Source organism: Podarcis pityusensis (assembly GCF_964106645.2).
Source record: "Podarcis pityusensis genome assembly, chromosome: 16".
NCBI classification, from domain to species: Eukaryota; Metazoa; Chordata; class Lepidosauria; order Squamata; family Lacertidae; genus Podarcis; species Podarcis pityusensis.
Window position 1 is genome coordinate 9,267,702 of NC_138041.1, and position 20,932 is coordinate 9,288,633.

Here is a 20,932-nt window from a genome sequence, read left to right on the forward strand (position 1 = left end):
TCCTTTTGCTTATTTCATAGACTCCCTCAAACCTTCTGGTTGCTGTAATCTCAAATGTGGCTTGAACAGCTTTGTATTAATAGCTGATGTGCAAACAGTGAATGGAATTGCATGCAGACAAGTGAATGGACAGGCAGAGAAGGGGAAGATCTGCCAGCGTGCTAGGTAGATATCTATATTTTATCCAATCAGTGGTTATTTCTATGCCTCCGGGGGCAGCGCCTCCCTTCTCCATGGTCACCATAACAATGCTAAGAACAAACCTCTTAGCAGGCTACTAATTTATTTTATTTCTGCTGGTAAGTAACCTTTATGGGTTTATTTACAAAGCTGAGCTAGAAGTATTTAAAAAATAAGCTGCAGATGAGCTTGTGCATGTTGTTGGCATCCATCTGTCTCGGGAGATAGTGGAGGAGTATGCCTTTGCAGGTGATGTCAAACTGTTGGAAAGTTGCAGTGCCTGCTGTGGCTGTAGAGACCGATATGGGAGAGACATGTTTTGTTGCAGGTGGGGCAGACGAAGGCATCCGGTTGTGCTGCTGTAGATGCGTTTCTTCTCTCTGCGCTCCTCCCAGCAGTCATTCCTCCTCTGGTCACTGCTATGCAAAAATGGCGTGACTGTCTGTCTCCAGGCACTGCGGTCATCTGCAAGGAATTTCCACATAGCAGGGCTGATGTCACATTTGCAGACATCTTTGTAACGTGTGTTACAGCTTCTCTTTCTGAGGCCTTTCTGCAGAAATGGCACTGTCTCTTAAAACAAACAAACTTCACGGATAGGACGTAGCTACCTCTCTAGGCATCTCATTGCCTCTCCTTAATACTTAAGTGGGCATAGGAACAAGTGGGTGCTGGCTCATGTGCGTTCAGTTGCACAGAAAATTTTCCCCCTTAAGAGGCAACTTCCACCTCTGGGGAAAGAATTGGCAAAGCTGCTAGCATGAAGAAACGAAGGAATGGGTTAAGGTTAGGGGAACCTCTTGCCTGGGGGTGGATTGCAGCCCTCCAGTCCTTTCTGCCTGGCCCTCAAGACTTCCACTATCTACACCCCTTACTGACCCTACCCTGTGCTCTCCTTGAGTGCTTCTTGCCTGGCTGGAATGTATCCTTTGCTAATGCCTTTTCCTTGCCTGGATGTGGACACAGAGGTCTGTATGTGTCGAAACCTCTGACTTCAGTGTGGCTGGAACATACTCAACCATGCAAAGGTAAGTGTCATGCCTGTTGCTACGCCCATTTTTGTCTCTGGCCACACCCACCACTGGCCCCCTGAAAGTTTCCTTTAGTACAAGGGTAGAGTAGCTTTTTCAACCTAACAGCTACTCGTGAAACAGTGAATTAGTTGCCTCACCTACAGCTTTTTAAAATTTGAACCTATCTTGAGTCCCAAGGATGTCAGAACAGGCAAGAACATTCAGGAGAGAAAATTTGAATTATTTTTATTCCAGCTCAAATGCAAAATGTCGTAAAGTCCACCTGGAATTTTTTTTTTTTTTTTTTTGTAAGCTTAGAATTGGGCAGCAAGCACCCTAATTGACAGAAGAGCCATTGCAACAGCCTTTAATATAAGAGTGGGCAAGCGTTAGCCTCTGGGTGTTGCTGAAATACAACTCCTATCAACCCTAGCAATCATGGGCAATGGCTTCGGGCAATGGAAACTATAGCTCAACAGCATCTGGAGGCTCCACCAACTTGACTCAAGAGGTTGTAGTGAGAATTAAGAGGCGGGAAGATACAGTTGTCTGGTTTACACCCAATTCAAAGTGATGGTTTGCTCAACCAAAGCATAGGTCGTCTGGGCCCAACAAACTAACAATGGTTTGTTTTCTGGCAGCGAACTGTGATGTGAAATCACAATTTCCTTGGCTTAGGAAACACAGGTTTTTTTGGCCGTGGTGTGTTGTTAGGTCCAATCCTAACAGCCTTGCTTGACCATGGCTTCTTTTGCCACCCCACCACATATGTTCACTGACCTACAGAAGCAACAGAAGCTGGAAAAGAAACCAAGCTTTGGAGAAACAAACCATGGGTTCTCTGCAATATGAGTAATGGCTTGCTGAGTAAACCATGGTTAAAACAAACCTTGGCTTAGCTTTGTGTGCAAACACAAGCAGTGCTACAGCATTTTAGAGAGTTTTTATGAGCAGGATTTGTGTGAGATATAAAAACCCTGGTCCACCCAGATCTTTCTACACAAGCAGAACTTTAAACGGTTTGAAGCATAGTCTAATTTTTAACATGCACCATAGCAGCTGAGCTGACTGACATGTCCTGGCCTGGGCATCATTACTAAGGGGAAATAGAAGCACTCAAAAACATTTTGTACCATAACGAGAGTTCACACACACAAAAGAAGTCTGCCAGGGTGAATTCACATTATGAGTCATGAAGGGGACATCTGAAAACTCTTGCTGTAGTACTTTTCTAATGTGTGTGTGTGCATAGCGACAAGCTGATGTTTCGCAACTTTCTCCTCCTTTGAGGAAATATTTTCCAAGTCAGAACCTATCTGCTGAGGAAGTGCTGACCACATGCAGTGGATTCTGGGAGCAGGGTACAAACTCATTTTACTGGATAAACTGGTTGGGATTCATCACTGGCCTACGCTGACTGCAGCTGTGCCCTAGAAACACCTTCTTGCAAGGGAAAACTGGTAGTCCCAAGCAATCCGTAAGATAGCCTTTCTTCCCAACAGAGTTTGAAAACTGCTGCTACGGAGGATTTATATTTATATAAGATGGCAGCATGAAGTGCTTCTGTACAGTGTGCTCAGTCACTCCATTCAATCCCCAACAAAATTTTTGGATAGCTCAGTCGGTAAGAGCATTTGACTCTTAATCTCAGCATCGTGGGTTTGAGCCGCATGTTAGGCAAAGACAATTCCTGCATTGCAGGGGGTTGGACTAGATGACCCTCGTGGTCCCTTCCAGCTCTACAATTCTGTAGCCACTGAGCATAGATAAAGGTAAAGGGACCCCTGACCATTGGGTCCAGTTGTGGCCGACTCTGGGGTTCCGGCGCTCATCTCGCTTTACTGGCCGAGGGAGCCAGCGTACAGCATGACTAAGCCACTTTTGGCGAACCAGAGCGGCGCACGGAAATGCTGTTTACCTTCCCGCCAGAGTGGTACCTATTTATCTACTTGCACTTTGACGTGCTTTTGAACTGCTAGGTTGGCAGGAGCAGGGACTGAGCAGCGGGAGCTCACCCCATCGTGGGGATTCGAACCGCCGACCTTCTGATCAATTTTTGAGATATTTAGTCTCTCCCTCCTACCCCTTTTCTGACTCCCCCTCCCAAATATTTTCCATACATCTGCCAACCTTGTCTGCTGATACACCTTCCTAGACTGATGATGATCTTTGGTGTATTAATATTAATATTATTTTCATTATCATCCTTCATCTCCTTCCTTTTAGCTATCTCTCGCCCTAAGAGCCCCAACCTCCCTCCTGCCTTTCAAAGACAACCTCGAACGAAGGTGAATGCCGCAAAGCACGATGGGAATCGTAGTCCCCCGCTCCCTCCCCAAGGGTCTCTTGCTCATTCTCCATCTTCCTTCTGGTAGGCGCATCAGGCTTGCTACGAAACGAAGCTTCTGGCCAATCGGTTTCTTTCCATAGGCCGTTCTCCCCCCCCGCCCCTTTTTCTACTGTCCAATGGGAGGGGAAGGAGGCGGGGCGGCGTCGACGGAGCGGCCAATGGACAAGAGGCGGGCGGGGAGATTCGGTGAGCTTTGATCTGAGACGGGAGGTGAGTAGGAAGAGCGAGGGAGGGGAGGCTGCTCTGAATATGAGTTTGGGGGGCTTCGCGAGGCTCCGTCCCAGCATGTGTTTTCAAGGGCCATCCCCTTCCCCTCTGTGTCCTGAAGGTTGCGAAGGAGAGTAACTCTGGCCACGTGCAGAGTGCCTTTCCTTCCAGGGGACACAAAACAGGGTTAGAGCAGAAATCATGTAGCCTTGGAATGGACTGAGGGTTGCCAACTTCCGCACTGGCCCCTGAAGCTGTGCCTTTTAAGAGATTAAAAGGATCTGCAGCAATCAGCAAAGGATTCTGTTTATCTCCCGTGACAGCCAAATCTTCACCTATTATTGTTGATTTTATTATGTTGTTTTATTAATTTTTATTAATAATTATTTTATATTTCTTACCTGATTTTCACAATGAAGTCCCAGAGTGGGTAATAATAATAATAATAACACAACAATATTCTATACAACACAATGCTTATTTTCATTGATCTACCAATATATACTGGGGCAGAGTTTGGTAAGATTGGTGCCCTGAGCCAGGACAAAATTTGGCACCCCCCCCCCCAAATATTTCTTATTTTCACAACAATTCTTTTTGGTACTGTTGCTTTTTTATGGATCTTCTCAGTGGCTACTCATATAAACACAGGTCATTGTTATTTCTATCTTGCCCTTTCCTCTCAAATAATATTGTAGACCAGTGTTTCCCAAAGTTGTAGTACGCATACCCCAGGGGGTACAGGAAAGGGTTTCAAATGGTATATATATATATATATATATATATATATATATATACACACACACACACACACACACATATATATACATATACATATATAATAGATAAAATAGTATTATTAAAACTGCCCCCAAATTATCTTCCAAGAAGGGGCAGGCCAGTAAGACTAAATTTTCAAACCCAATTATTGTAAGTTTGGGAAGTACCATTGTAGATAATGTGATACTTGTTTTAATTTATTTACACACATATATATTGATTTTAACATATTGCAGTCAATAGGGGGACCTGGGGTGTTTCATTTGTGTGTGCATGTAGGTGTTTTATGAGGATGTTAATGTTTTATGCAATTTTTTAATGGCTCGATGCATTTTTGCTTATTTTTAAAAATGCAAGTCGCTTGGAGACCTTGTACGAACAAGCGACTAGTAAATTTGATAATAGTAATAATAATATGTGCATCAAAACTTCACTAATTTTGCTCAAGAGATTGAAGCTAGGGTGCTTTCCTTCCTTTCTTTTCTGACCGGTTGGCACCCATCCTTGAGACCCCTGGATTCTAGGCCCAAAGCAGGGAGGAAGGAGCAGGTGCTTCTGCTATGTAGCTTGGCTGGAGATCTTGGATTCCTGAATTCCTTGAGAGGGAAGGGCAAGTGTCTCTGACTTCACCAACCTGGAAGCTTCCAGGTGTTTAGGACCGCGCTCCTATCGGCTGCAGCCAGCACCACGGGGGAGAGCTTCCTTCATTTTGGGAAGGGATGTTACCGGCCTTTCATGCATGTGTCAAAAGGGACATGGGTGGCGGTTCAAGTCATCATGAAGGGGTGAGCTCCCGTTGCTCAGTCCCTGAAAGCACGTCAAAGTGCAAGTAGAGAAATAGGTACCGCTCCGGCAGGAAGGTAAACGGCATTTCCTACGTTGGCTCCCAGTACGTTTCCGAGCACAATTCAAAGTGTTGGTGTTGACCTTTAAAGCCCTAAACGGCCTCGGCCCAGTATACCTGAAGGAGCGTCTCCACCCCCATTGTTCAGCCCGGACACTGAGGTCCAGCGCCGAGGGCCTTCTGGCGGTTCCCTCGCTGCGAGAAGCAAAGCGACAGGGAACCAGGCAGAGGGCCTTCTCGGTAGTGGCACCCGCACTGTGGAAAGACCTCCCAGCAGATGTCAAAGTGATAAACAACTACCTGACATACAGAAGACATCTTAAGGCAGCCCTGTTCAGGGAAGTTTTTAATGTGTGATATTTTAGTGTATTTTTGGTCTCTGTGGAAGCCGCCCAGAGTGGCTGGGGAAACCCAGCCAGATGGGCGGGGTACAAATAATAAATTATTATTATTCCGTGCGCTGCTCTGGTTCGCCAGAAGTGGCTTAGTCATGCTGGCCACATGACCCGGAAGCTGTACGCCGGCTCCCTCGGCCAGTAAAGCGAGATGAGCGCCGCAACCCCAGAGTTGGCCACGACTGGACCTAATGGTCAGGGGTCCCTTTACCCTTTACCTTGTTTGTTTGGAGGCACGGAGGAGGTTTTGCCTGTTTTGGAGAGGACCTTTCTGAGCATCGTCAGTGTCTCTTCTGTGAAATGGGTATTTTGCGGGGGCCTGCTGCAGTCTTTCAGGTTTCCAAATGTGCCTGTGGAACTCCCCCAAAAAGAAAAGGTTGGGGACCCCTACGCCAGATGACTTTACTTTTAAAACACATTCAGAGCACACACACACCCTGCAAAGAATTCTGTGCACTGTAGTTTGTTAAGGGTTGCTGGGGCAGGGGAAGAAAACTACAGTACCCAGAATTATTTAAGGGAAAGAATGTGCTTTGAATGTGCCTTCATGTGTACACAGCCATAACCCTCGCTCCTGCCCTGTGGACATTTCAGTGCTCATTCTCACGGTTTATTAATTCTAACTCAGTGCTGTTTCATGGAATCTGGTGGCAGCTTTGCATTCAGCTGTAGCTTGGTCGCCGTAGGCGAGAAGGAACCCCATGCAGGTGACCAAGCGAGCTGGCCCAAGTCTCCACTCCTGCATCTGGGTGGCTTTAAACGTACAAGGCCTTACAAGCAGTGGTCCATCGCAAGGAGAGGTAAACAGGGAATCCTACTTTGTGATCTTCTTGCTTGTTCCCAAGTTTTCGTTCGTGCCAGCCTCCCAGCTTTGCCATGTGGGCCCCCCTGCACCCTGCTGAGCGCTGGCAGTGATGCGCTGGAACCTCCGGCTGTGCCAGGGCATTCTGCACACGGGACGGCAGAGCGGGTATCTCCGAGCCATGGCAGCACAGAGCAGCACCGCCGCTCCCGGAGCCAGTGAAGGAACCTCGGATGGCACCGTGACAGCTGGGATCATAGTTATCGGGGACGAGATTCTAAAGGTGCGTGAGCTGCGGGAAGGTGTGGCAGTGGCCCTTGTCTTAGACGCAGTGGCGGCTGGTGATGCCCGTTGGGGGCTGGTGAGGCTGGAGGCAGAGAGGGCAACAGTAGGCAGAGCCAGAGGCAGTAATAGGCGGAGCCTGGATTCTAGGTTTGTCCCCATCCTTCTTCCTGCAAGAGCCAATGCAATTTAGTCTATATCAGGGGTCCCCAAACCATAGCTGTCAACTTACAGATTTGAAAATAAGGGACCAGCAGCCTCGAAAATAAGGGATCAGCAGCCAAAATAAGGGATCAACAATTACTTTGATAAAATACATATTTTGTGGCATGCAAATGGCTTTAGATACCTATTAGGTCCATAAATTACCATATAGCATATATTCAACACAAAAAAACAGCAACAATTTGTTGTTGACAAAGCACAGCTGGACCTAGAAAGGGCCCCATTACCTTCAGTAGCTTATTTAAGGGACATCATCAATAAAGGACAGCAGTGGACATGGCGCTAGGATAAGGGGCTGTCCCACCAAATAAGGGACACTTGACAGCTATGCCCCAAACTAAGGCCTGTGGGCTGGATAAGGCCCGAGGGACTCGTTTATCCGGCCCGCTGCGACCCCTGCCACCCACTTTTACCAGCACTGTGCTGCACAGCTGCCCACTTCCGGGTCCGAGGAGCACCGGAAATAGCTTATGCGCAAGCGTTATTTGCGCATGCGCAAGCATTATTTCCAATGCACATCCAGGTCGGAGGAGGCCCATGCACATGCGCACAAGCTATTTCCGGTGCTCCTCCGACCAGGAAGTGCGCTGGAAATAGCGTGTGCGCACACGTATGGGCATGCGCTCCCCCACCCCCCGGCCCGCTGTGCAATCGGCACTGGAGACACCGGCCCGAGGTGCGGTAAGTTCGCTGACCCCTGGTCTATATGATCTACATGGAACCCCAGCCGGTAATCTAAATTGATCTTTTGTTTTTATAAGATTTCGTTAAGACTTTTCATAATACAATTAAAAACAAAATGAACCTAAATGAAAGGAAAAGGAAAAAAGGAAGGAAAAGAAGAAGGTCCTCTCTCAAAGGAAGAACTTAAATCTTGTCCCACGCACGAAGAGGCGAGACTTTTCCAGCTCTCACCTGGGAGATCTTCCCTTCCCTGCCTCACGCAGGGTCCTTCATCAACCACCCGTCTCCTTCATCTGCACACAGACCCCCCCCTAACCCTGAGGATTAAGGAAGATAACAAAAACCAAAGTGGAACAAAATCAAGAGCTAAATTAGAGCTCCCTGCCTATTGACATCAGGAGGCGTCTTCACTGCAGCCTTTTCAGCACCTGCTAAAAATTTTTTTGTTTAGACAAGCCTACCTAGATATTTTTATGATGCATTGGGGGGGGGGGGTATTTTGGTGGTTTTAATTTTTTTAATGTTTTTTTGGGGGTGGTGGTTAATGAAGTTTTCACAATACTATAAAAAAACAAACTAATTACAGGAACTAAAAGAAAGAAACTGAAGAAAAAAGGAACAGGAAAAAAGCTACAAGATACTCCCTCACCAATACAGTGGTGCCCCGCAAGACGAATGCCTCGCAAGATGGAAAACCCGCTAGACGAAAGGGTTTTCCGTTTTTGAGTTGCTTCGCAGGATGAATTTCCCTATGGGCTTGCTTCGCAAGACGAAAATGTCTTGCGAGTCTTGAGATTTTTTTTCGCTTCCCCCCCCCTTTTTCTAAGCCGCTAAGCCGCTAATAGCCTTTTAGCAGCTAAGCCGCTAAGCCTTTAATAGCCGCTAAACCGCTAATAGCGCTAATCCGCTAAGCCGCTAATAGGGTTGCTTCGCAAGATGAAAAAACCGCTAGATGAAGACACTCGCGGAACGGATTAATTTCGTCTTGCGAGGCACCACTGTATATGTTTATTTGTTTTTAACCAATAACCCTATTGTTCTTTCCTTTTTGTAAACAGCTGTGAAGTGTTCTGCAGTCAAGCGGTATACAAATATTATGAAATAAATTAATAATCCGGCCTCTGCGGTTTGGTTTGGTCCAGTTGAAGTTCCTGAGTCATCCTCAAGGGCAGCCCCACGCAGATTGGATTGCCGTAATCCAATGTGGATTATTAAGTGAAATATGTAATAGGATTGACGGGGTGAGCTCCCGTTGCGCTGCTTCTGCCAACCTAGCAGTTCAAAAGCACGTCAAAGTGCAAGTAGATAAATAGGTACCGCTCCAGCGGGAAGGTAAACGATGTTTCCATGCGCTGCTCTGGTTCGCCAGAAGTGGCTTAGTCATGCTGGCCACATGACCCGGAAGCTGAACGCCGGCTCCCTTGGCCAGTAAAGCGAGATGAGCGCCGCAACCCCAGAGTTGGCCACGACTGGACCTAATGGTCAGGGGTCCCTTTACCTATGTAATAGGATGCAGGATTTGGCAATATTTGTGGCAGACCTCTTCGCACTGACAGCTCTCTTGTTTCGGCAGGGCTACACCCAAGACACGAATTCCTTCTTCATGTGCAAGAGGCTTCGCTCGCTGGGTGTGAAGGTGGCCAAGATCTCCGTGGTTCCCGACGACGTGGCTGCCATCGCCGACGAAGTGTCGTCGTTCTCCAGCAAGTTCACCTACGTCCTGACCTCGGGTGGGATTGGCCCCACGCACGACGACGTGACTTTTGAGGCAGTCGCCCAGGCTTTTGGAGAGAAGGTCGTTGCCCACCCAGAGATGGTGGAGCTGGTGAAGAAGTTTTTTGGCAAGACGGGGGCCGACTGCCCCGAGATGAAGCTGGCCCGGGTCCCCGCGTCGTCGCTGCTCAACTACGGCGAGGACGAGAAGACGGGCCGCCGCTTCCCCTACCCGCTCATCAGTGTCCGGAACGTCTACGTTTTCCCAGGCATCCCGTCGCTGATGAGGCGAGCGCTGGATGGTCTCGGCCACCTCTTCCGCAACGAGAAGACCCACTTCTGCTCACAGGAGATATTTGTCAACTCCGAAGAGACCCTCATCGCGCCCATACTTGACCGGGCCAACGCCAACTTCAGACGTCGCACGAGCCTGGGCTCCTACCCGGATTGGGCCAGCAACTACTTCCGGGTCAAGCTCACTCTGGACTCCGATTCGGAAGAAGACCTGGAGGAAGCGGTGGCCTTCCTGATGAAGCACCTGCCGCCGGGGATTGTGGTGCCCCTAGTGGCCGATCCGGTCTCGCAGGCAGCCCAGGACGTGTATGCCTTAGCAGAATCCGGTAGGGGAATACAGTCATACCTCGGGTTAAAGATGCTTCGGGTTAAATCTTTTCAGGTTGCATCCCGCGCGACCCGGAAGTACCGGAAAGGGTTACTTCCGGGCTTTGCCGCTCGCACATGCGCAGACGCTCAAAATGACGTCACATGCATGTGCAGAAGCAGCAAATCATGACATGCGCAGACGCGGGTTGCGTTCTGCTCATGTTGCGAACGGGGCTCTGGAACGGATCCTGTTTGCAACCAGAGGTACCACTGTAATGCCTGGCGTATGGCTGGATCTGTGGGGATAGAGGACCACGAGGTTAAGAATGCGGGACTATGCAGGGGCTGAAAGGAGAGGCAGCGTAGTGTAGTAGGCAGAGCAGGGGTGGGGGGGACCTGTGGTCCCCTGTAGATGTTGTTGGACTCCAACTCCCATCAGTTCCACATGGCCTGTGGTCAGGGATGATGGGATTTGTAGTTCAGCGATGTTCTCAGACTCCAGCTCCCATCAGCCCCCAGCCAGCATGATGCCTAGAATCTGTTTCGGCTACTGACCCGGCTGCTCCCTTGTCGGGACAGACATAGCCTAACTTCTGTGGCCTACATTCTGGTAACCTCTAGGTTAGATTACTGCAATGCATTGTACGTAAGGCTGCCTCTGAAGACGGTTTGGAAACTTCAGCTGGTGCAGAATTCGGTGGCCAGGTCGCTCGCTAGGGCAAGATGGTTTGAGCATTTAACCTCAATCTTGGTTTGACTGCACTGGCTGCCAATTAGTTTCCAGGCCCAATTCAAAGTGCTGGTTTTGACCTATAAAGCCTTGAATGGCTCAGGACCACAAGGAGCAACTCTCTCCATATAAACACCCCAGGACTCTGCATTCATCCCCTGAGGTCCTTCTTCATGTGACTCCTCCATGTGAGGTCCAGAGGGTGGTGCAACACAAGAACGGGCCTTTTCTGCTGTGGCTCCCCATTTGTGGAATGCTCTCTCCAGAGAGGCTCGCCTGACACCTTCATTAATTGGCTGATAGAACATGAGACTCTTAATCTCAAGGTCGTGGGTTCGAGCTTCACGCTGGGCAAAACGTTCCTGCATTGCAGGATAACTCGATAACTCTTGTGACTCCTTCAAACTCTGCAATCCTATGATTCTAGACAACAAGCAAAAGCGTTCCTCTTCCCCCAGGCCTTTGGCTCATTAAACAACCCACGGCCTTTTAAAGTGGGGCAGGGTATTGTTTCTGTTTGTTATTATGGTAAGTATTTTTGTGTTTTTATATTGTAAAGTGCCCTGTGATCTTCCGTTGAAGGGCAGTATAGAAACTTAATAATAATAATGATGATGATGTCAAAGTTCACCAACGGTCAAGTCTTGCCAACTTAAACTACCTTATAAGGTTGTTGTGAGTACAGTGGTACCTCAGGTTAAGTACTTAATTCGTTCTGGAGGTCCGTTCTTAACCTGAAACTGCTCTTAACCTGAAGCACCACTTTAGCTAATGGGGCCTCTTGCTGCTGCCACGCCGCTGGACCACAATTTCTGTTCTCATCCTGAAGCAAAGTTCTTAACCCGAGGTACTATTTCTGGGTTAGCGAAGTCTGTAACCTGAAGCGTATGTAACCCGAGGTATAAAATATGGAGGGCAGAACCATGCACACCACCTTGGTAGCTCCTTGGAGGAAATGGTGGATTATAAATATAATAAATAAAAGTAATAATGTTTTTAATTTTTATTATTATTTTTCAAAGACCCTGTTTCATCCTAGTTGCTTTTACCTCTCTGTAGGTTCCCCTCTTGGCCAGAAGGTGGCAGCAGCAATTCGGACCATTGAGGAAGCTTTGGATAAGTACATCCTGTCAAAGCTTTGTGTCGGATTCAATGGGGGAAAGGACTGCACAGCCTTACTTCACCTCTTCCATGCTGCTGTACAAAGGTACTTTGCACCCTCTTCTTTCAGTATTTCTCATTAGGGCTTCCCTAGATTGGGACGCGGGTGGCGCTGTGGGTTAAACCACAGAGCCTAGGACTTGCTGATCAGAAGGTCGGCGGTTCGAATCCCTGCGATGGGGTGAGCTCCCGTTGCTTGGTCCCTGCTCCTGCCAACCTTCGAAAGCATGTCAAAGTGCAAGTAGATAAATAGGTACCGCTCCGGCGGGAAGGTAAACGGCGTTTCCGTGCACTGCTCTGGTTCACCAGAAGCGGCTTAGTCATGCTGGCCACATGACCCGGAAGCTGTACGCCGGCTCCCTCGGCCAATAAAGCGAGATGAACGCCGTTACCCCAGAGTCGTTCGCGAATGGACCTAATGGTCAGGGGTCCCTTTACCTTTACCTAGATTGGGACCAGGCAAGGGTTGTTTTTTTAAAAGCCTTTTCTAGCCCTGATGGCATAACAAATCGCACAGCTTAGCCGTTTACCAACTTGTGGAATTTTTCAGCAAGGCAGCACAAGTTTCTAGTCCTCATCACTGGCTTATCTGCATTTTTCTTCTTCCTTTCTCTTTCCCCCAATTCAGATTTGTTTATTGGGAGAAGTATAAAATACAAAAAATACAAATCAGGAGGGGGCAGGTTCCCCATGTGTGGCAATTTGAGGACCTCAGAATCAGGGCTTGTCCAGCACGAATTTTTCTGCCTACAAAGGCAGCAGCTGTGAACAAGGATACATAAAGAGAACCTCCTTATTCCGAAGCAGTCTACCCCTGGGTGCCAGTTGCAAGTGGGGAAGGGGAAAGCACCTTTTCTTTCCTTGCCTGTGGACTTCCCAGAAGCTGGCCCCCATGAGGAATGGGGTGCTTTGGGGATGGCAGGGCAGACATAGCTCATTGGCGCAACACCTGCTTGGAATGCAGAAGGCCCAGGTTCAGCCCCTGCATCTCCAGTTAAAAATAAAACCAGTTACCTGCTAAGAGGGCAGAAGTCTCTTCTCTGCCTGAGAACCCTGGAGAGCCGCACTGCCAGTCAGAGTAGGCAATTCTTGCCTAAATGGACAAATAACCTGGTATAACGCAGCTTAGTGTGGGACGCGGGTGGCGCTGTGGGTTAAACCACAGAGCCTAGGACTTGCTGATCAGAAGCTCGGCGGTTCAAATCCCCGCGACGGGGTGAGCTCCTGTTGCTCGGTCCCTGCTCCTGCCAACCTAGCAGTTCGAAAGCACGTCCAAGTGCAAGTAGATAAATAGGTACCGCTCCAGCGGGAAGGTAAACGGCGTTTCCGTGCGCTGCTCTGGTTTGCCAGAAGCGGCTTAATCATGCTGGCCACATGACCCGGAAGCTGTATGCCGGCTCCCTCGGCCAATAAAGCGAGATGAGCGCCGCAACCCCAGAGTCGGTCACGACTGGACCTAATGGCCAGGGGTCACTTTACCTTTTAAGGCAGCTTAACCGGTTCCCACTGAAATGAAGGGTCCCTGTGTTCTCTCTTTCGCACCCAGGCGGTGTCCGGAGAGGTCGGAGAAGCTGCAGGCTCTTTACATCCGGATTGTGTCCCCGTTTCCCGAGATGGAGGAGTTCATAGAAGACACAGCCCAGCGGTACGAAACTTGTACTTTCATTCCGGGGGGCTGGTGTGAAGTCCCTTAACAGGCAACAAACAAAAAGATCGACACCTTCGTTTGTTGTATCCCCGTATTTTGTGTTTGTTTCGTTTTGAGAACCGCCTAGAGGACTTTTTGGAAACGGGAATGGTGCTATCAGTTGGCATTCTGGGGGATTTGCTGAGGCCCCAACATCCCGGCAGGACTTCTTGCTGTTTCCACCATAGCTGTCAACTGTCCCTTATTTGGCGGGAAACTCCCTTATCCCAGCGCTGTGTCCCGCTGCTGTCCCTTATTGACGATGTCCCTTAAATTTCCTGGGTTTCAAAGGAAGCAGCTCCTCTCCCTCCCTCCCCGTCGGCCAGGGAGGAGGGAGGCTCCAACTGTGTTGCTTGGCTGAGTTGCTCACCCAATAAGGAGTCTAAGAACGACTGGGGGGTGGAGCTTGCATGCCTTGTGCCGATCAAATCGGCCGCGTTGCCTGGGGACTCGCCTTTGCTCAGCGCTTCCCAGCGGAGAGGTGACAGTGGTTTTCCTTGCTGCATCCCCTTTGCCGGGTTGCTGCGCTGTGGGAACCACCGCTTAAGGCTTCGTTTGGCTGTTTGCTGGGCTTTCTGCCTTTGGCTCGGAGGGGCTGAGAAGTTGAACATACCTGTGCCCGGAAAATCCCTTATTTTGGCTGCTGATCCCTTATTTTTGAGGCTGCTGGTCCCTTATTTTCAAATCTGTAAGTTGACAGCTATGGTTTCCACCCAGATCTAAAATCCACCTCAGGGATCACCATCATTGTTATTAAATCTGTTGCGAACGAAAAGGTGTTGTTTTTCCGGCACCAAAAAAAATATGTTGGCGTCAGGCGAGACTCCCTCTTCCACCTCCTGCAGGTACAACCTTCAGATGTGTAATGTCCACGGGAACATCAAACAGGCGCTGGGCGACCTGAAGGTGCAACAGCCGCAGATAGAGGCTGTGTTGATGGGCACCCGTCGCACAGACCCTTACTCATGCACCTTGACACCTTTCTGCATGACGGACCCCGATTGGCCCCAATATATGCGGGTCAACCCTCTCCTGGTATGTAGCAAAGGCGCTGTGGCATGTCAAAGGGGACTGGGTAGGTCTGGGGGGGTTCCTCAGAGGCATCTCGCCCAGTAAGCAGATGGGTGACACCTGGCTTGAGAGCAGTACATGTGAAAAGGATCTAGGAGTCTTGGTTGACCACAACCTTGACATGAGCCAACAGTGTGACGCGGCAGCTAAAAAAGCCAATGCAATTCTGGGCTGCATCAATAGGAGCATCTAGATCAAGGGAAGTAATAGTGCCACTGTATTCTGCTCTGGTCAGACCTCACCTGGAGTACTGTGTCCAGTTCTGGGCACCACAGTTCAAGAAGGACACTGACAAACTGGAACGTGTCCAGAGGAGGGCAACCAAAATGGTCAAAGGCCTGGAAATGATGCCTTATGAGGAACGGCTAAGGGAGCTGGGCATGTTTAGCCTGGAGAAGAGGAGGTTAAGGGGTGATATGATAGCCATGTTCAAATATATAAAAGGATGTCACATAGAGGAGGGAGAAAGGTTGTTTTCTGCTGCTCCAGAGAAGCGGACACGGAGCAATGGATCCAAACTACAAGAAAGAAGATTCCACCTAAACATTAGGAAGAACTTCCTGACAGTAAGAGCTGTTTGACAGTGGAATTTGCTGCCAAGGAGTGTGGTGGAGTCTCCTTCTTTGGAGGTCTTTAAGCAGAGGCTTGACAACCATATGTCAGGAGTGCTCTGATGGTGTTTCCTGCTTGGCAGGGGGTTGGACTCGATGGCCCTTGTGGTCTCTTCCAACTCTGTGATTCTATGATGATGATGATGATGAATTTATTATTTATACCCCGCCCATCTGACTGGGTTTCCCCAGCCACTCTGGGGGTTCCCAACAAAATATTGTTATTATTATTATTAATACAGTGGACGCTCGGGTTGCGAACGTGATCCGTGCGGGATGCCCGTTCACAACCCACATCTGCACACGCCCGGGTTGTGATTCTGCGCTTCTGCGCATGCACAACCACCGAAACCCGGAAGTAACCCATTCCAGTACTTCCAGGTTTCGGTGGTCTGCAACCCGAAAAAACACAACCTGAAGCGGCTGTAACCTGAGGTATGACTGTAATACTACTAATAATAAAGCGATAAAACATCCAACATTAAAAACTTCCCTAAACAGGGCTGCCTTCAGATGTCTTCTAAAAGTCAGACAGTTGTTTATTTCTTTGACATCTGATGGGAGGGTGTTCCACAGGGCAGGCGCCACCACTGAGAAGGCTCTCTGCCTGGTTCCCTGTAACCTCGCTTCTCGCAGGGAGGGAACCGCCAGAAGGCCCTCGGTGCTGGACCTCAGTGTCCAGGCTGAACGATGGAGGTGAAGATTGTAGCTAAGGGTCTGAGTGTGGAAGGGGGGAAGCGTGGCCTCATGGTGTGGTTCCACCCTGGTATCAGCCACAGATTGAGCTCTGGGCTTCAAGGGCGCCACCTACGCTGCTGTACCAGCATCGCGGGAGAATCCCATCAGTTGACTCCCCCCCCCCCCATGGACCAATCCCGGCCCTCCAGCCCCTATAAAACATTGGCTTCAGATCTTGCTTCTCAGGTGTCATCTGCGCTATGCACTTAAAGCAGGCTAGAGAAAATTTACTTCATCTTGCTGCTCTTTTATTAGTTGCGCTAATAAGGAAGACAATTCGCCTCCTTCGTGCTATGTAAAAATCGAAAACGCTTAACATCTGTATTTCTTTTTTAGTATTCCTCTCTTGTTCACTGAGCTTACTGGTGATGACCTTTATCCTTTCGTATCTTGTCATCTATACCGTTTTCCTGGCCTTATTTATCTCCCTTGTCTCCCATGTGTAATAGAGGTTTGCTAAAGTGTTATCCTGGAGAATGCAGTTTGTGTGAATTGCTAACAAAAAAGGATTGGGGGGGGTCAGTTGTCTTGTGGGGGATAAATAGTTATTTGATCTGTTGTTACTTGCCGTATTGCATTTGCCAACCTTTGCGATAACTGCCTCTGACTCAAAAATGACAAAATATGCTGAATACTTTTTTTTATTATTCTGTTCCTAGATAGTATTATTGAGAGTAAATAAAAATATACACCGAGAAAGGCATGGCTTCCCCAAAAGAATCCGGGGAACTGGAGTTTCTTAAAGGTGCTGAGACTCCCCTCATGGAACTACAATTCCCAGGGTTCCCTGGGATGAGGGACTGAATGTTAACCCATTCTGGAAATTGTAACTGGTTTGTTTGTTTCTTTGTTTGTTTGTTTAATGCACCAACCTTTGTCAAAATATTTCAGGGCGGTTCACAAGATAAAAATACAATATAAAAGCACAACTAAATAGTTAAAGCAGAAAAAATGAAACAATACCGCCTCATCCCATAAATACATTAAAAAGGCTGTAGGATATTAATCCATCGTGAGGTGAATAGGGGTCTCCTAATGGCACCCTTAGGGATGCGGGTGGCGCTGTGGGTTAAACCACAGAGCCTAGGATTTGACGATCAGAAGGTCGGCGGTTCAAATCCCCGCGACGGGGTGAGCTCCCGTTGCTCGGTCCCTGCTCCTGCCCACCTAGCAGTTCGAAAGCACGTCAAAGTGCAAGTAGATAAATAGGTACCTCTCTGGCGGGAAGGTAAACGGCGTTTTGTGCGCTGCTCTGGTTTGCCAGAAGCAGCCTTAGTCATGTTGGCCACATGACCCGGAAGCTGTACGCCGGCTCCCTCGGCCAATAAAGCGAGATGAGCGCCACAACCCCAGAGTCAGTCACGACTGGACCTAATGGTCAGGGGTCCCTTTACCTTTAATGGCACCCTTAACAAACTACAGTACCCAAGAGTCTTTGGGGGAAGCCATGACATTTTAAAGTGATATGATACAACTTTAAATGTATTGCGCAGATGGCGGGGGGGGGGGGCTCGATCTGATCCATTCTATTCACTAGAGGAGACATCACCCAGTTAGACTTCTCTTTTCCTTCTGAGTGCAAACCCTTTTCCTGCCTTTCTTAGACACCGCATTACGTGCCTCTGGCCCTCCTCTGATCCTCTGTGCCTAGGAAGGTATATAGGTCTAGACTTACCTTCATTTGCTGGATGGCTTCCTAGCGTAGAGGAATTTGAAGGACTGTCAGCCCTCCTGATTACGCTGCTCTCCTTTTCCCAGGACTGGACATACCGGGATATATGGAAGTTCCTTCGCATGCTCTACATCCCGTACTGCATTCTTTATGATAAGGGGTAAGGACAGATGGAGAATTAATAATAACAATAACAATAATACAGCAATACCAATATATCGACTCTACCCCAGCTGGGTGATTTGGGAGCCAGGGTCTGGGTGTGATAGATCCAGGAATGCAGCTTAATCCAGAAACTGCAGTTAGTGGTTAATTAATGCTGCGGCACAATTGCTGACAGGAGCGGGACCTTTTCAGCACATAGCACCTCTGCTGGTTCCCTGCTTGCCACAAATTCAAGGTGTTACTATTAGCATAGAAAGCCCTTAACAGCTTGGGACCGATTTACTGATGAAATCATCTTACCTTCATATATGCCCACCCAAACCGCTCCGATTTGCAGAACCGGCATCATTAAGGGTGGCACATACTGTATTTTTCGCTCTATAGGATGCTCCGGACGATAAGACGCACCTAGTTTGGGGGGGAGGAAAGAAGAAGAAAAAAATTCTGAACTTTGGCTTTGGGTTTGTTCTGGCTTTGGGCTTAGCCGCGCAGCCTGCATTTGCTCCATAAGACGCACACACATTTCCCCTTACTTTTTAGAAGGGAAAAAGTGTGTCCTATACAGCGACAAATACGGTAATCCTCGTTCCGCATTTGTAAGAAATTGATCTTTTAGTGTGGCAGCACCTACACTTCGGAACCCCCTGCCTGTTGACATCAGGCAGGCACCTTTGCTGGACTCTTTTCCAGCGCATTTTTGCCTAAGCAAGCCTATCCAGGCATGCAGACATGTCTTTTAATCTGGTTTTTGGTTTTTTTTAGCAAATTCTTGATTTCAATTAACTTTCAAATGTTTTAAATAGTTGCTTTCCACTCTTTTTACCTCATTGTTTCATTCTTTTTGTAAACCACTTCATGGGTTGTTGTTGTTGTTTTTTATGATCGAGTGGTTTGTTACCATTTTGTGCAAGGGAATAAATGTAAATAAATACCGTATTTTTCGCTCTATAAGACACACCAGACCACAAGACGCACCTGGTTTTTGGAAGAGGAAAACAAGAAAAAAAATATTCTGAATCCCAGAAGCCAGGATAGCAAGCGGGATCGCTGTGCAATGATCCCGCTTGCTGTCCTGGCTTATGGGATAGCCGCGCACAGCCTCTCCCGGGCAGGGGATGAAGGCTCCCCCTGCCCGAAGAGCCTGCGCACGACCAAGCAAGAAGCCAGGACAGCCAGCGGGATCGCAGCCCAGGAGAGGCTGCGTGCAGCTAAGGCTCCCCCAAGAGCCGCGCTGCCTTTAAAAAGCGTGCGGAGTGTGTGTGTGGCTCTTGAGGGCTTTTCCCCAAGGCTGCCCTTCCCCCTCCTTGGGGAAAAGCCCCGAAGAGCCACTCACACGCTCCACGCGGCTCTTTAAAGGGAGCGTTGAGCAGAGCCTCCCGCCTGCATTCACTCCATAAGATGCACACACATTTTCCCTTACTTTTTAGGAGGGGAAAAGTGCGTCTTATAGAGTGAAAAATACGGTAGATGTTCTAAGGCTCATTGGAGATGAAGTACCCCTGCTTGCTGTGGCTTAAATCCGTCTTGTCTCTCTTCCCAACCCCGATCCCTCTTGACAGCTACACTTCGCTTGGGAGCATGAGTAACACACAGAAGAATCCAGCCCTGCGCTATACGAACGCCGCAGGGCAGGAATGCTACCGGCCAGCCTATGAGCTGGAAAACGAAGAGGACGAGCGCAACTCCCGCCACTGAAGCCTGGCTAGGCCTGATGCTCGTTGCCCCGGCAACCGCTGGCCAGCGCTGGAGAGCTGACAAGGCCCGAAGCCTAGCTTGATTAAGGCTTGGGCCAGGCCGAGGCAAAATGGCGTCGGTGCCGCTACTACCGCTGGGCCACCAAAGGGCTGGTCTCACACCGACAATGTGATCAGCAGTTGGCTGTAAGCACCGTTCCGTCCATCATGTGAGGGAACAGTAGACCCTGGAAATAAACTAGTTCTTCAGTTGCCTCTTTGGGTTATGTTCTGCTGTGTGTTTGAACAGTGGGGTGCAGGCAAGGTGGCGTGAGATAGGGGCTCTGCAGGGTCCGATGGTGCCAAAGAGTAGCGCTCAAATCCTTTCTTTGACCTTCCCACACCCCCAAAACGATAGGACTTGGGAGTCTGGCAACATCCGAAGGGGCCACCATCCCTGTGCTAAGTGGTGGAGCCAAAGGCCCCATCTATACTATACTATACGGCTTCCCGCAAAGCATCCTGGGAGTTGTAGTTTGTTGAGAGTTACAAGGAGACCCCGCTATTCCCCTCCCAGAGCTAACAATTTCTAGAGTGGTTTAACTGGAGCTCTGTGAGGGGCTACAAACTACAGCTCCCAGAATGCCATCTGTTTAAAGTGATACGATATTGCTTTTAATGTCTGGCATAAATGGGGCTCACTTCTGTTTTTCAAACCTATTTGATCAAAATTCACTCTAGAAGCTATTCAACAGAGCTGGGTCCAGTTTTGAGGGTGCCCTGGGGAAAAGGTCCTCTGATTCACCCCCTCCTCTGTCAAGCGAGCCGAGTGGGGCTTAGGGACGGGGAAGAATGGCAACTCAGCTCATATGGCAGCTTCACACCTCCTGAAACAATAAGGGAACTGAAATGCACACTTCTCTGAATTTTGCATTGCATTTCTCAGGCCAACAATAGAAAGAGCAAGGGAAGGGAAGGTAAAGGGGAGCAGGTGGCGCTGTGGTCTAAACCACTGAGCTTCTTGGGCTTGCTGATCGGAAGGTCGGTGGTTCGATTCCCTGTGATGGAGCGAGTTCCCGTTGCTCTGTCCCAGCTCCTGCCAACCGAGCAGTTCAAAAGCACACCAGTGCGAGTAGATAAACAGGTACCGCTGCAGCGGGAAGGTAAACAGTGTTTCCGTGCACTCTGGCACTTGTCACGGTTATCCGTGCGCCAGAAGCGGTTTAGTCATGCTGGCCACATGGCCTGGAAAGCTGTCTGTGGACAAATGCTGGCTCCCTCGGTCTGAACGGTAGATTCTTATCTGCTGCAGCCTTCACAGCCGTTGTAACATACGACTTGTTATC

General features: G+C 48.9%; 1 protein-coding gene across 1 annotated transcript; it reads left to right on the forward strand.

Moving 5' to 3' along the window:
• Positions 1 to 3,686: 3,686 nt before the first annotated feature.
• FLAD1 (flavin adenine dinucleotide synthetase 1) lies at positions 3,687 to 19,861 on the forward strand. The gene is made up of 8 exons (XM_080984690.1): positions 3,687 to 3,753; positions 6,615 to 6,854; positions 9,336 to 10,095; positions 11,868 to 12,015; positions 13,516 to 13,614; positions 14,502 to 14,691; positions 17,835 to 17,908; positions 19,473 to 19,861. Exons 2-8 carry the CDS (start codon positions 6,684 to 6,686, stop codon positions 19,606 to 19,608), a joined length of 1,578 nt encoding a protein of 525 aa, XP_080840816.1. The 5' UTR covers positions 3,687 to 3,753; positions 6,615 to 6,683; the 3' UTR covers positions 19,609 to 19,861.
• Positions 19,862 to 20,932: the final 1,071 nt, after the last annotated feature.

Excerpts from the sequence above, each read along its gene's own strand:
- FLAD1 (XM_080984690.1), top strand. The coding sequence starts at position 6,684 with ATGCGCTGGAACCTCCGGCTGTGCCAGGGCATTCTGCACACGGGACGG. Across the intron at positions 10,096-11,867 it reads GTATGCCTTAGCAGAATCCG|GTTCCCCTCTTGGCCAGAAG; the intron begins GTAGGGGAATAC and ends ACCTCTCTGTAG. Across the intron at positions 13,615-14,501 it reads ATAGAAGACACAGCCCAGCG|GTACAACCTTCAGATGTGTA; the intron begins GTACGAAACTTG and ends CACCTCCTGCAG.